Source organism: Pan troglodytes, chromosome 7, assembly GCF_028858775.2.
Source record: "Pan troglodytes isolate AG18354 chromosome 7, NHGRI_mPanTro3-v2.0_pri, whole genome shotgun sequence".
Taxonomy (NCBI): Eukaryota; Metazoa; Chordata; class Mammalia; order Primates; family Hominidae; genus Pan; species Pan troglodytes.
In genome coordinates this window covers 108,223,130-108,237,660 of record NC_072405.2, presented here as the reverse complement: position 1 = coordinate 108,237,660, position 14,531 = coordinate 108,223,130, and the positions used below count along the sequence as shown (strand labels likewise).

The following is a 14,531-nucleotide window of genomic DNA, read 5'->3' as shown; positions in this document are numbered from 1 at the left end:
ACCTCCACCTCCCAGGTTCAAGCAATTCTCCTGCTTCAGCCTCCTGAGTAGCTGGAATTACCAGTGCATGCCACCATGCCTGAGTAATTTTTTTTTTTTTTTTTTTTTTTGAGATGGAGTCTCACTCTAACACCCAGGCTGGAGTGCAGTGGCGCAATCTTGGCTCACTGCAACCTCTGCCGCCCAGGTTCAGGCAATCCTCCTGCCTCAGCCTCCCAAGTAGTTGGGATTACAGGCGCCTGCCACCATGCCCAGCTAATTTTTGTATTTTTAGTGGAGATGGGGTTTCACCATCTTGGCCAGGCTGGTCTTGAACTCCTGATCTCGTGATCCACCTGCCTCGGCCTTCCAAAGTGCTGGGATTACAGGAGTGAGCCACCACACCTGGCCCAGACATTGTATTATTTTGTCCATAAATGCTTCATAATGTAGCTTTAAAACACTGGGAGTCTTTATAAACAATATAATTGTAATACCATAGTCACATATAAAGGCATTTAAAAAATCTTTTTCTTTGAAAACAATTTCAAGCTTACAAAAAGTTACAAACATAAAAATAAAACAAGAAACACTTAAATACTCTTTACCCAGATTCACCTTTGTTAACATTTTACCCCATTCCTGTGATTACTTGGTCATCTCTCTGACCTATGTGAGGGTACATTACATACATTCTGGTCCTTTCCCTTAAAAACAGTCTGTGTTTCCTAAGAGGAGGGATATTCTCTTACATAACTGCAGTATGGTTATAAATTTCATAAGTTTACATTGATACAATACTTATATTTAATCTACCATCCATATTCTAATTTTGTCAGTTGACTTAATTATGTTCTTCATAGCATTTTTCACCTTCCAGTACAGGATCTAGTCTAGGGTCAGAGATTGTATTTCGTTTTCATATCTGCTTAGTCTCCCTTAATCTAGAACCATGCTGCCTAATATGTCTATTTAAATTAAAATTGATTAAAATGAAATAACAATAAAAATTCAGCCAGGGGTGGTGGCTCATGCTTGTAATCCCAATGCTTTGTGAAGCTGAGGCTGGAGGATTGCTTGAACCCAGAAATTTGAGACCAGCCTGAGCAACATAGCAAGATCCCATTTCTGAAAAAAGAATTTTTTTTTTTTTTGAGATAGAGTCTCGCTCTGCTGCCCAGGGTGGAGTGCAGTGGCACGATCTCAGCTCACTGCAATCTCCGCCTCCCGGGTTCAAGCAATTCTCCTGCCTTAGCCTCCCAAGTAGCTGGAACTATAGGCACACACCACCACACCCAGCTAATTTTTTGTAATTTAGTAGAGACGGGTTTCACCGTGTTGCCCAGGCTGTTCTCGAACTCCTGAACTCAGGCAATCCACTCGCCTCGGCCTCCCAAAGTGCTAGGATTACAGGCGTGAGCCACTGTGCCCAGCAGAAAAAGAATTTTTTTAAGTTAGCTGAGCATGGTGGCACCTGCCTGTAGTCCCAGCTACTAGGGAGGCTGAGGCCAGGAGATCTCATGAGCCCAGGAGTTGGTGATTGCAGTGAGCTATGAGCTATGACTGTACCACTGCAGTCCAGCCTGGGCAACAAAGCAAGAGCCTGTCTCTAACAAACAAAACAAAACGAAACAAAAATTCAGTTACTGGGTTGCACTGGCTGTATCTCAAGTGCTCAGTGGCCACGTGTGGCTCCTGACTACTGTATTGTATGATGCAAACAGAGAATTTCCATCAACCAGAGTGTCCCATAGGATAGTGATGGGCCAGAACATTTCCACAGCCTCTCTTTGTGTTTTATGACATAGAAATTTTGGAATAATACAGTCTCTTCTACTTGTTTTTAGTTTTTTTGAGGTATAATTGACAAAAACCAAACTGCACATACTCAAGAAAAACAATCTGATGCATTTTGCATATGTATCCTGCCATGAAACCATCGCCACAATCAAAATAATGAGCATATGCATTACTCTCAAAACTTTCCTCCTGTCTCTTGCTAATTCATTCTTCCCCACTCTCTCCAGTCCCAAATAACCATTTACCTTCTATCCAGATAAATCAGTTTGCATTTTTCTAGAATTGTATTTTTTATCTTCTTTTTTTTATCTCCCCACGGAACTTTAAATAAATGTAATCATATAGTATGTATTCTTTTTTGTCTGGTTTCTTTCATTCAGCATAATTATTTTGAGATTCATCCATATTCATATGTGTGTCAATAGTTTGTTCCTTTTTATTGCAGAGTAGTATTTCACTATGTGATTACACCACAATTTGTTTATCCATTCACTTGCTGAAGGGCTGGTTACCTGTTCCCAGTTTGGGGCTATCACAAATAAAGCAGCTATGAACACTAATGCACAAGTTTTTGTGTGGACATATGCTTTGATTCCTTTTGCATAATGAATGAGTCATATGGGACATGTATGCTTAACTGCTTAAACATTCCCACCAGCAATTTATGAGAGTTCCAGTTGCTCCGTATCCTCATCATCACTTGGTAATTTTAGTCATTCTAGTGGGTATGATTATCTCAATATGACTTCACTTTGTATTTACCTAATGACTAATGTTGTTGAATATATTTTCATATGCTTCTTTGCCATCTCCATATATTCTTTGGTGAAGTTTCTATTCAAATATTTTTCCCATTTTTATTGAGTGGCTTGTCTTTTTTTTTTTTTTTTTTTGACAGAGTCTTGCTCTGTCACCCAGGCTGGAATGCAGTGGTGCAATCTCAGCTCACTGAAACCTCTGCCTCCTGGGTTCAAGCAATTCCCCTGCCTCAGCTTCCCAAGTAGCTAGGATTACAGGCACCTGCCACCATGCCTGGCTAATGTTCATATTTTTAGTAGAGACAAGCTTTCACCATGTTGGCCAGGCTTGTCTCAAACTCCTGACCTCAAGTGATCCACCTGCTTTGGTCTCCCATTGTGCTGGGATTACAAGCATGAGCCACCGTGCCCAGCCTGAAAAGGTATTTTTTAAATTTCATATTTTGATGGTCCATTGTAAGTATATAAAACTAACTTATTTTTGTATATTGATCTTGTGTCCTGCAACCTTGATAAATTCACTTGCTATTAATAGTTCTAGTAGCTTTTTTATAGATTCCATTGGATTTTCTACACAGGTGATCATGTTATCTGTTAATAAAGATGGTGTTTTTTTTAACAATCTAGGTACCATTTATTGATCTTTCTCTGTCTTATTGCACTGGCTAGAACTTCCAGTACAATATTAAATAGCAGTGGTGTGAGTGGACATTCTGTTTTATTCCTGATCTGATAAAGAAAGCATTGTCTTTCACTATTAAGTATGATGTTAGCTGATAGTTTTTTCACCGATGCACTTTATCAGATTGAGGCAGTTACCTTCATTCTGTTTTTTTTTTTTTTTTTGAGATGGAGTCTTGCTCTGTTGCCCAGGCTGGAGTGCAGTGGCACGATCTCGGCTTACTGCAAGCTCTGCCTCCCAGGTTCACGCCATTCTCCTGCCTCAGCCTCCCGAGTAGCTGGGACTACAGGTGCCTGCCACCATGCCCAGCTAATTTTTTCTATTTTTAGGAGAGACGGGGTTTCACCGTGTTAGCCAGGATGGTCTCAATCTCCTGACCTCATGATCCACCCGCCTCGGCCTCCCAAAGTACTGGGATTACAGGCGTGAGCCACCACGCCTGGCCACCTTCATTCCTAATTTGCTGAAAGTTTATTTAAAGAAAAAATGAATGTCAGATCTTATCCAATGCTTTTTCTGCATCTATTGAGATGGCTCATATGGTTTTGACTTTTTAATATGTTAATATTATGAATTACATTGATTGAGTTTTGAATGTTAAGCCAACTTTGAATTCCTGGAATAAATCCCACTTGGTCGTGATGTATTGTACTTTTTAATATATTGTTAAATTTGATTGCTAGAAACTGTTTAAATAACTTTTGCAGGTATTTCATGAGAAATATTTGTGTATAGTTTTCTTTTTTTATGTCTTTCTTTTCTGGTTTGGGTATCAGGGTACTGATAGCCTCATAGGATGAGTTGAAAATTGTTCTTTCTTCTTCAATTTTTTGGAATAATTTGTGTAGAATTAGTATGAGTTTTTCTTCAAATTTTTGGTAGAATTCACCAGTTAAGCCAACTAGGTTTGAAGTCTTCTCTGTGGGAAGGTTTTAAAGTGCAAATTCCATTTCTTTTAATAGATAGAGATCTATTCAGACTATATTCTTTTGTTTTTGGTCAGTGGGGGGAGAGAGTCTCACTCTGTTGCCCAGGCTGGAGTGCAGTGGTGTGATCGTGGCTTACTGAAGCCTCAACCTCCTGGGCTCAAGCAACCCTCCTGCCTCAGCCTTTCGAGTAGCTGGGACTACAGGCACTTGCCACCATGCCCAGTTAATTTATTTTTTGTAGAGATGGGGTCTTGCTATGTTACTCAGGCTGATCTAGAACTCCTGGCCTCAAGCAATCCTCCCACCTAAGCCTCCCAAAGTTCTGGGATTACAGGTATGAGCCACCATGCCCAGCCTCTATTTATTCTTGGGTAAACTTTAGTAGTTTGTGTCTTTCAAGGAATTTGTCCATTTCATCTAAGTTGTCATAGTTATTGGCATAAACTTGTTTATGATTTTTCTGTATATATATATATATATGTATGTGTGTATACATATGTGTGTGTGTGTGTGTATATATATATATATATATATATTTTTTTTTTTTTTTTGGTGGAGATGGGCTCTATGTTGCCCAGGCTGGTCTTTAACTCCTTGCCTCAAGTGATCCTCCTGCTTTGGCCTCCCACAGTGTTCAGATTACAGGCATGATCCACCATGCTTGGCCTGTATTATGCTTCAAAGTTTGTAGGATATGTATTGATGTCCACTTTCTCATTCCTGATATTAGTAATTTGTGTCTTCTCTCTTTTTTCTTCCTTGACTAGTCTGGTTAGACATTTATCAATTTTATTAATCTTCTAAAAAAAACACATTTTGGTTTTTACCAATTATCTCTATTGATTTATGTCTTCTATTCCTTTTATTTTAGCTCAGATCTTTATTATTCCCTCTCTCTTGAATGTCTAATATATGAAGACATGTTAACTTCCCTGTTCATTCATTCATTCAGTAAATATTCTCTGAGCATTTACCATGGGGCAGGCACTAGGATCAGTGTTGAACAAAGAGGCACAGTCCCTTGCTTCATGAAATTTGTAAGAGTCCCTTACAATCACTTATACTGGAAAATATTCATTAATCAAATAATAACACCAATAAACATACATTTATAAATTAGATATATATAATTGGATAATTTTATGAAGAACAGGTATTAAAGACATGATAAAAAAGCAAGAAGAAGAAATTTTCTCCTAGAAAATCAGCAGCATTTTTAAAAATTGCTCCCTTAAGAAACACTTTTTTTTCCTTCAACTTTTATTTTAAGTTCTAGGGTATATGTGCAGGATGTGCAGGTTTGTTAGGTAAATGTGTACCATGTTGGTTTGCTGCACAGATCAGCGCATCACCCAGGTATTAAGCCCAGCATCCATTAGCTGTTCTTCTGGATGCTTTCCCTCTCCCCACTCCTTGCTACAGGCCCCGGTGTGTGTTGTTCCCTATCATGTGTCCATGTGTTAAGATGAAATGGACAAATTCCTTTTACACTGCTGGTGGGAATGTAAACTAGTACAACAACTATGGAAGGCAATGTAGAGATTCCTTAAAGAACTAAAAGTAGGCCAGGCACGGTGGCTCACACCTGTAATCCCAGCACTTTGAGAGGCCAAGGCAGGCGGATCACAAGTTCAGGAGATCGAGACCACCCTGGCTAACACAATGAAACCCTGTCTCTACTAAAAATACAAAAAAAAAAAAAAAAAAATTAGCTGGGCGTGGTGGCGGGCGCCTGTAGTCCCAGCCACTCGGGAGGCTGAGGCAGGAGAATGGCGTGAACCCTGGAGGTGGAGCTTGCAGTGAGCCGAGATCACGCCACTGCACTCCAGCCTGGGCCACAGAGCGAGACTCCGTCTCAAAAAAAAAAACTAAAAGTAGATCTACTATTTGATCCAGCAGTCCCACTACTGAGTATCTACCCAGAGGAAATTAAGTCATTATATGAAAAAGATACGTGCACACGCATGTTTATAGCAATACAATTTGCAATTGCAAAAATATGGAACCAGTCCCAATGCCTATCAATCAACAAGTGGATAAAGAAAATACAGTGTCTATATACACCATGGAATACTACTCAGCCATAAAAAGGAACAAAAGAATGGCATTTGCAGCAACCTAGATGGAGTTGGAGACCATTATTCTAAGTGAAGTAACTCAGGAATGGAAAACCAAATATCCCACTTCTCACTTTTAAATGGGAGCTAAGCTATGAGGATGCAAAGGCATAAGAATGATACAATGGACTTGGGGTGGGAGGGTGGTGAGGGATAAAAGACTACACATTGGGTACTATGTATCCTGCTCAGGTGATGGTTGCACCAAAAATCTCAGAATCACCACTAAAGAACTTGTCCATACAACCAAACACCACCTGTTCCCCAAAAACCTATTGAAATCATAAATAATTTAATTTAATTTAAAAATAAAAATTGCCCCCTTAAACACTGATGGTAGAGTATAAATCAGTAAAACATTTTTGGAAAATAATTTTGAATATGTATCAAAAGACTTAAAATGTTAATTGCCTTTGACTCAATAAATTTCCTTTTTTGTTGTGTTCCTAAGAAAATGATCAGAAAAAAAGATTCAAGCATAAGAATGTTTATCACAATATTATTTGAGCAGCCAAAAAAACCTGAACACATTCTGACATATACATATAATAGAATTTTACACAGACATTAAAATGTTTTTGATAACGTTTAAGTGACATGTCAAAATGCTTATGATTTATTATTATACTGCATGATCTCAACTCTATAAAAATAAATCCATACACATACATTAAAAAAAGACTGGAGAGAAATGTTCCAAATTGGCATAAACAATGGTTATCAGCTAGGTGCAGTAGTGTGCGCCTATAATCTCAACATTTGGGAGACCAAGGCAGAAGGACTGCTTGAGCTCAGGAGATCAAGACCAGCCTGGGCAACATGGTGAGAAACCCATCTCAAAAAGCAAAGCAAACACAAAAACAGTGGTTTTCTCTGGGCGATAGTATCACAGATCCTTTTATTTCATAGAATTTCACTTCTATAGGAACCAGTTTCCCTCAATGAACCTGTATTACTTTTGTAATCAGAAAAAGTACTAAAAATAAACGTACACATTTGTACATTTGTACTTTGTGAAACTAGTTGCCATGGAAAACAGCCCAAATAATATACAAAAAAGAACAATGTGGGAAGTGTCCTGTGATTTGGAGAAGAACATAATCAGGGAACATTGCTAAAGACAATATATATATATAGCTTCAGGTGTGCATATCTGCTACAGTTTGGATGTTTGTTCCCATAAACTTCATGTTAAAATGTAATCCACAGTGTTGGAGGTGGGGCTTAATGGGAGGTGTTTGGGTCATAGTGGGGAATCCCTAATGAATAGCTTGGTGCTGTCCTCACAGTAATGAGTACGTTTGCTCTGTTAGTTCTCATGACAGCTGGTTGTTAAAAAGAGCCTGGCACTGCCCCATCCTTTCTCTCTTGCTTCCTCTCTCACCATGTGATCTCTGCACAGGTCGGCTCCACATCACCTCCCGCTGTGAGTGGAAGCAGCCTTAGGCTTTCACTAGATGCCCAATCTTCCCGCCAGCAGAATCATGAGCCAAATAAACCTTATTTTCTTTATAAATTACCCAGTCTCAGGTGTTCCTTTATAGCAACACAAATGGACTAAAACATATCCATTTTGCACTGGTGTTGTGTGATAGTATCACAGATCATTTTATTTCATAGAATTTCATTTCTACCTCTGCCTCAAAGGTTTCCTCCTTCTCTCACTGCCTTCAAATCTTTAATCAAAGACTAGTATTACTTTGCTGTTGAGACCTGTAGTATTCTCTTATCCTGCTTCAATAGAATGTAGGCTCCATAAGGACAGATATTGGTGGGGGGTTTTTTTGGTCTGTTTAATTTATTACTGCATGCCCAGTGTCTACAATCATATCTGACACATAGTAGATACTCAACAAATATTTGTGGAATGAATAAAAGGTTATTGGTATTACTCTTACTGGAGTGTGTTTTTGAGAGTTTAGATACATACACATTGCACACCATGAAGAAACACGGGGGACACTATGAATGGAAGATAGCTCTCATCCCTCCATAAGGCTTCTTCCCAGCAAGCTGTTTAAAAACCTCCTTCTAGGAGGATCTCAGTTCAACAATTAGCATCCCGTGGTTACAGACATTCGGCCAGTTACAAACCAACCAATCATTCATTGAGCACAAATTCCTCCACACACAAATTGGTCAAATGCCTATTAAAATTTAGATGGTCACTACTACATTTTCCATGCCTGGCTAGTCTACTAAATGAAATAAAGTTACTCTGATATGACTCACTCTTAGTGGCCACAAAGAATGCAAGTAGCCAAATTTGTTTTGTTCATTTCTAAGAGCAAGGAAATAGATATCAGCTCAGTCTAGGGAATCACTTTCTAAGAGTCAGAGCTATACAAAGTGGAATGAACTACCATGGGGTATAGTGAATATCCTGTCAGTGGGGGTATTCAAATGCAGGTTGGATGATGGCACAGTGAGAATATTGTAGGATGGATAGTTGGGCAAGAACTAGGTTGAACTTTAAAGCCTCTTCCAGCTGGAAGTGTTTGATTTATGCACATAGGGAGTCACAAAAGTGGCATATTACAGGCTGTAGGAAGGTAGTGGCACTCAGTATGTTAACTATGCCCTGGCCAAGAAACCTGACAACCAATACTTTGTAGTTCTTCTATTGCTGATTCAGTATAAAATTATTTCCGGAATGGTGGCTCATCCTGTAATCTCAGCACTTTGGGAGGCCAAGCTGGGAGAATCACTTGAGATCAGGAGGTCTAGTCCAACCTGAGCAACATAGCAGACCCCATCTCTACTTTAAAAAGTTTACTTCCTTCTGTGTTTTGTTTTTAGTGCAAACACAAAAATATTCATTCAGTGCCTTACTCTGTGCAAAGCATTCTTATTTGAAAAATAAGGATGGAAATGTCAACCAAGTTATTACTGGAGACTGAAAAACAATGAGTATAATGACCTCCAAGCACGAAAATAATAAATGGCAACATGCAAAAGATGGTGTCCACAATTGCCTTTATTCATCCTTACAGGCATTAGATGATTAAGCATTAGACTCAAAGCCCACAGTCTCCTTGCTACCAAAGACATGAATCCCTGTCCAGCAGACTGAAGTCCTCTATAGATCTTTCTGGTGAAAAGACCCTGGATATCTGAGAGTGTTCTTTCTCATGCTTGGCTCAAGAATAAGGGTTTCAATCTAGATCTCAAAAAGTCTTGCTACCATAGGACCAGCAATTCCACTTCTGGGTATGAAAACCCAGAAGAACTGAAAGCAAGGACTTGAACACTCATGTTTATAGTAGCTTTATTCACAATAGGCAAAAGGTGGAAGGAGCCCAAATGTCCATCAACAGATGGATAAACAAAATGGGGTATATACATATAATTGAATATTATGCAGTCTTAAAAAGGAAGGAAATTCTGATATATACTACAACACAGATAAACCTTGAGGACATTATGCTAAGTGAAATATGTTAGACAGCAAAGGACAAATACCATATAATCCCACTTACATGAAATGCCGAGAGTGGTGAAATTCACAGACAGAAAGTAGAATGGTGGTTGACAGGACAGGCAATGGGGAGTTATTGTTCAATGGGTACAGCGTTTCAGTTTGGGGTGATGAAAAGTTCTGGAGATGGATGGTGAGGATAGTTACAGCTGGGTGGAAATCAGGTGACCCCAGCCAGGGGGTGTGGTCTGGAGAGGCAGGAAGGAGACAGGCTAGGATATGCGTTTTTCACAATGTGAGTGTATTTAATGCCACTGAATGGGTACAGTGGTAAATTTTCTATTATGTATGTTTTATAACAATACCAGAAAAAGAAAAGTCTTGCTAACTTTTTGCAAACTGATGGTACCTGTGTGTTTCCACCTTTCTCCCGTCTAGATTTGGATGGGCTGCTCTAGGGTAAGAAATTGATATAAAGGTGGTGCTTTTTTGAACACCACTTACATATTTCAAATTATAGTACTGGTTCATGAACATAAAGCCCTATTATGTACATTTTTGCTTAATCATAAATTAACCATGCTTGGTTTATTACATTGACTAGTCTACCTTTTTGAGATAATAGTTGCACACTTACTAATTGTATTCGCTTTCAAATATACTTTTGGTTAAAAATATAGGCTGAAATTTGAGAAACTGAGTTTCTTTTATTTTTTGCAAGTTTATAAGAAGTAGAATTTAAAAAAAAAATCTTTCAACATCACAGCAGTAACCAGGCCGACTTGGCTGGAAGCTGGTGGGAGGCCTTGGTACTCACTAACAGGGTGGCTGCTTCGGTTCTGAGCTTCTGCCTCTATCCTGTTTCTGTAATTTTAACTGGTCTCTATTTCTCAGTTCTTGTCCCCGCCACAGATCTGGAGCACTCCTGAGTGTTTCATTCTTACGACTGGGCTTTTGCCTTATTTTCTACTCTTAGCTTTCCAAGTACTCTGTCTCCTTTCTTCCTCTTGTCTCCCTCCTCCTGGGTCTGGCTCCTGCCCACCCCAAGCATGGTGGGAAGAGGGCGATTCTAAGGCATGTACTGCCCTGAGGCTGCCTGCACGAACCCTCCAGTCTCCCAGCACTGTTCCCTGCCCACGCATTGGGGCGGCCCACTTCTGGATCTTGATTCTGACAACTGCACTGCTGGGCTCGCTGCCTAGCTGGTGAGACCTCACAGCTGGATCAGCCCCTCCCATGGCTCCTAGCCAAACCTCCTCTCCCAGTCCCACTATGCTGCGGTATCTACTTCCAGGGTCTGATTTCAGGGCTCCAACACCCTCCTTGCCTGCACCACCCTGGGCTGGGGATCTGGGACAGGAGGCATGCTGAGCCACAGGGTGGGGAAGATGGTGCCACTCTGGGAACTAGGGCTGGTGCTGGGGTAGAAATCAGGTGACCCCAGCCAGTGTGTGCAGTCTGGAGAGGCAGGTAGGAGACTGGCTAGGATATGTGTTTTTCTCCAGTCCTCATCCCTGCAAGGCAGCATCTCACCTGTTCTGGTCTATCTGGTCTCCTTCTTCTAACTCCTGCTGTGGTCCTGGCTGCATCACACTGTAGGCCCTTAGTCACATAACTCCTGGCACCATGACTCAGCTACTCAGTGTGGCTATGGCTAAGGTCCCTCAACAGCTTGCAGTGGAAATCTTGAATGTTTTTTGCACCTTTAAATGTAGCCCAGGCACGTGGTATATGCACAGTAAATACTCATTTTTTTAGAGTTTTGGAGGCCAGGTGTGGTGGCTCATGATGACCATAATCCCAGCACTTTGGGAGGCGGAGGTGGGAGGATTGCTTGAGCCCAGGAGTTGGAAGCTGCAATGAGCTAGGATTGCACCACTGCATTCCAGCATGGGTGACAGAGCAAGATCCTATGTCTAAAAAAACATAATGATAATAAATAAAGTCTTTGAAACCCACATCATCTCTTTTTAGCCTTTTTTTTTTTTTTTAAGACAAGGTCTTACTGTGTCATCCAGGCTGGAGTGCAGTGGTGCCATCATGGCTCACTACAGCCCCAACCTCCCAGGCCCAACTAGTGATCTTCCCACCTGAGCCTCCCAAGTAGCTGGGAGTACAGACACTTGTCACCATACCTGGCTAATTAAAAAAAAAAAAAAGTTTTTGTAGAAATAGGGTCCCTCCATATTACCAGGGCTGGTCTCAAACTCCTGGGCTCAAGTAATCCTCCTGCTTCTCTTCCCAAAGTGCTGGGATTACAGGCGTGAGCCACTGTGCCCAGCCTCATTTAGTATTCAAGATTATGCTATGGCCGGGTGCTGTGGCTCATGCCTGTATTCCCAGCACTTTGGGAGGCTGAGGTGGGTGGATCACTTGAGGTCAGGGATTCGACACCAGCCTGGCTAATATGGTGAAACACCACTGCTATCAAAAAATACCAAAAAAATTAGCTGGGTGTGTTGGTGCGAGCCTGTAGTCTCAGCCACTTGGGAGGCTGAGGTGGGGGAATCGCTTGAACCCAGGAGGTGGAGGTTGCAGTGAGCCGAGATCACATCACTGCTCTCCAGCCTGGGTGACAGAGTAAGACCCAGTGTCAAAAAAAAAAAAAAAGGAAAGAATAATGCTATGCAGTAGGCAGTATTATCATCCTGTACTGTAACTGAGGAAACTGAGGCATAAGTAACTTGCCCAAGATCACCAAGAGAAAAAGCAGAGAAGCTGGGATTAGAACCAAGGCCAGCTGCTGGCAGCCCACGGCCTCCTCTTTGATGAGGAACACTGACTCATCAGCCCAACAACCACAACTCCCCAACCACGACGACAGCACAGGCTGCTATTTTACAGTTCAGAATATTCAGAAGGGAAGGGAGACCACAAACACAGCAGCCCACTCATTCATTTACTTACTCTTTCAATAAACAAAACAAATAAACCACTGTATATGCCAGTCATGCACGGGGCATGGAGACTACAGTTCTCTGCCTGGTTCACATCTTCAACTTCTTTCCTTCTCCTGGAACCCCCACCTCACCCTTTTCTGCCTAGTGAATGACAGCTCCACCTCCAAGACTCAGCCACAGTTATCTTCTCCCTTAAGGACCTTGCCGTACTCATTTCTATTGGCACATGGTTGGGGCTCCAGAAATGTATGCTTTTGACCTAATGTGTCCCTTATAGTTCCATACATCACCCACACCTCCAGCTCTGGTGTTTGTAAGCTGCTGATATTTAGGTATTGAAGAGTAGGAAGTAAGTTTATGTTGAAAAAGGTTTTGTGCAGATGTATCCTGTTTTACATAGTGAATACATTTTAGAAAGGTTGTAGGTACATGAACTTTTTATGAATTAAAATCCTGTTTTCTCACTGATGCACGTCTCTGAGGTGCCTTACCCTATTCTAGATTGTTATTAAAGTCCACTTTTTATAAATGCTTGGCCCTAATACTTAACAAGCAAGCTTTTCTCAAGTGATCCTCCCTATAGAAGGATAATAATCCACACACAATCCCTTAAGTCTCCTGATGTACCTTTATATTTAATAGAACACTTTTGGAATCTTTTTGCAACTAGTTATTATCTTTTTTGCAAAACTAATGATCATCTTTAGTTTATCGAATTTTATGTTCAAATTTTGGGAGCTGAAATTATTCTGATTTGAATGTATATAGTTAAAATCAAATTGAACTAAATAGCTCAAACAAAACATGAGCAGTTCTTTGCAAACTGCGGTCCACCAGAAGAAATCACTTATGATTCTTTTTGGCTCAGCGATTTTCTTGTGTGGAGTCAGAGCTAAAGCCCACAAGCCACAAAGCTTCAATGAAAACATCTCAAGCCCTGTTAGTGCCGATGGGCACAGTCAGGCTGAGTTAGCAGGAAGTAAGTTGCTCGGATTGTCAGCATGCTCAGCAGATGCTGAAGGAACAGTCCTACACATGGTGCCTTCATCATATTCCTTGAATAGTGATGTTGAGATACAGTGGTCTATGGTCTTAAGCCAAGTCATGAAAGTCCTGACAGAGGAGGAATGGGGCAAAAGGTATTAGACCCCCATGACATAATTATATTGCTAATCTATACTTGAGAGAGTTCCATGGTCACAGTCACCACAGCAATAACAGCAAATATTTCTCTGTGTGTGCATGTGTGTGTAACTTACTTGTGCACGTTTTTTTATCTGGGTTAAGAGCAAATCCTTCATGGCACTGGCAAAGGTAGGAGCCATCAGCATTTACACACTCATGTTCACATCCGTGGTTTTCTGAGGCACAGTAGTCCACAGCTGGAGAGAATAAAACACATTCAGAATTAGAAATGCAAACAGAGGAAAAGGGAATGGTAGGATGAGGGCATACTGATAATAGATATTAATTAGGATTAATATTATTGCCCCCAAAAAGAGTAGGATAAACAGTTATGAACCCAAGGTCTCTGCCCCCCTCAAAAAAAATCAGGAGTCTATATCAGGCAATTCATATAGGAAGTAAACTAAAGAACATGTGAACAATTGTATTTAAAAGTTAAAGAATTGCAAATCAAAATCATCACAAGGTGCACTTACACCTAGTAAACTGGCAAAAATAAGATGAGATAAAACCCAGTGGTAGAAAGGCAGCAGCGTTATTAATGGTAGGGGCATTATAAATTGAGAAAGATCCTTTTGGAAGGCAATTTGACAATGTTCACTCTGGATGTGAAACCCAAAGAAATAGCTAGGAAAAGGGTGAAATTATATACAATAAACTATTAATAGCATTGTTTACAACAACAACAAAAAATCCTAGAAAATAAGATGAACATTGAATAAGGGTAAATGGTTTAACAATGTATGAGAAAATACACTGGCTG

General features: G+C 40.5%; 1 protein-coding gene across 2 annotated transcripts in view; it reads right to left on the bottom strand.

The window, feature by feature from the left end:
* The window catches only part of MATN2 (matrilin 2), a 168,281-nt gene that overhangs the window by 43,692 nt on the left and 110,058 nt on the right, over positions 1 to 14,531 (bottom strand). For both annotated transcript variants that reach the window (XM_003311858.7, XM_528309.8), the window contains exon 6: positions 13,843 to 13,965. In XM_003311858.7, coding sequence (XP_003311906.2) covers positions 13,843 to 13,965 — 123 coding nt within the window. The remainder of the gene's footprint in view (positions 1 to 13,842; positions 13,966 to 14,531) is intronic.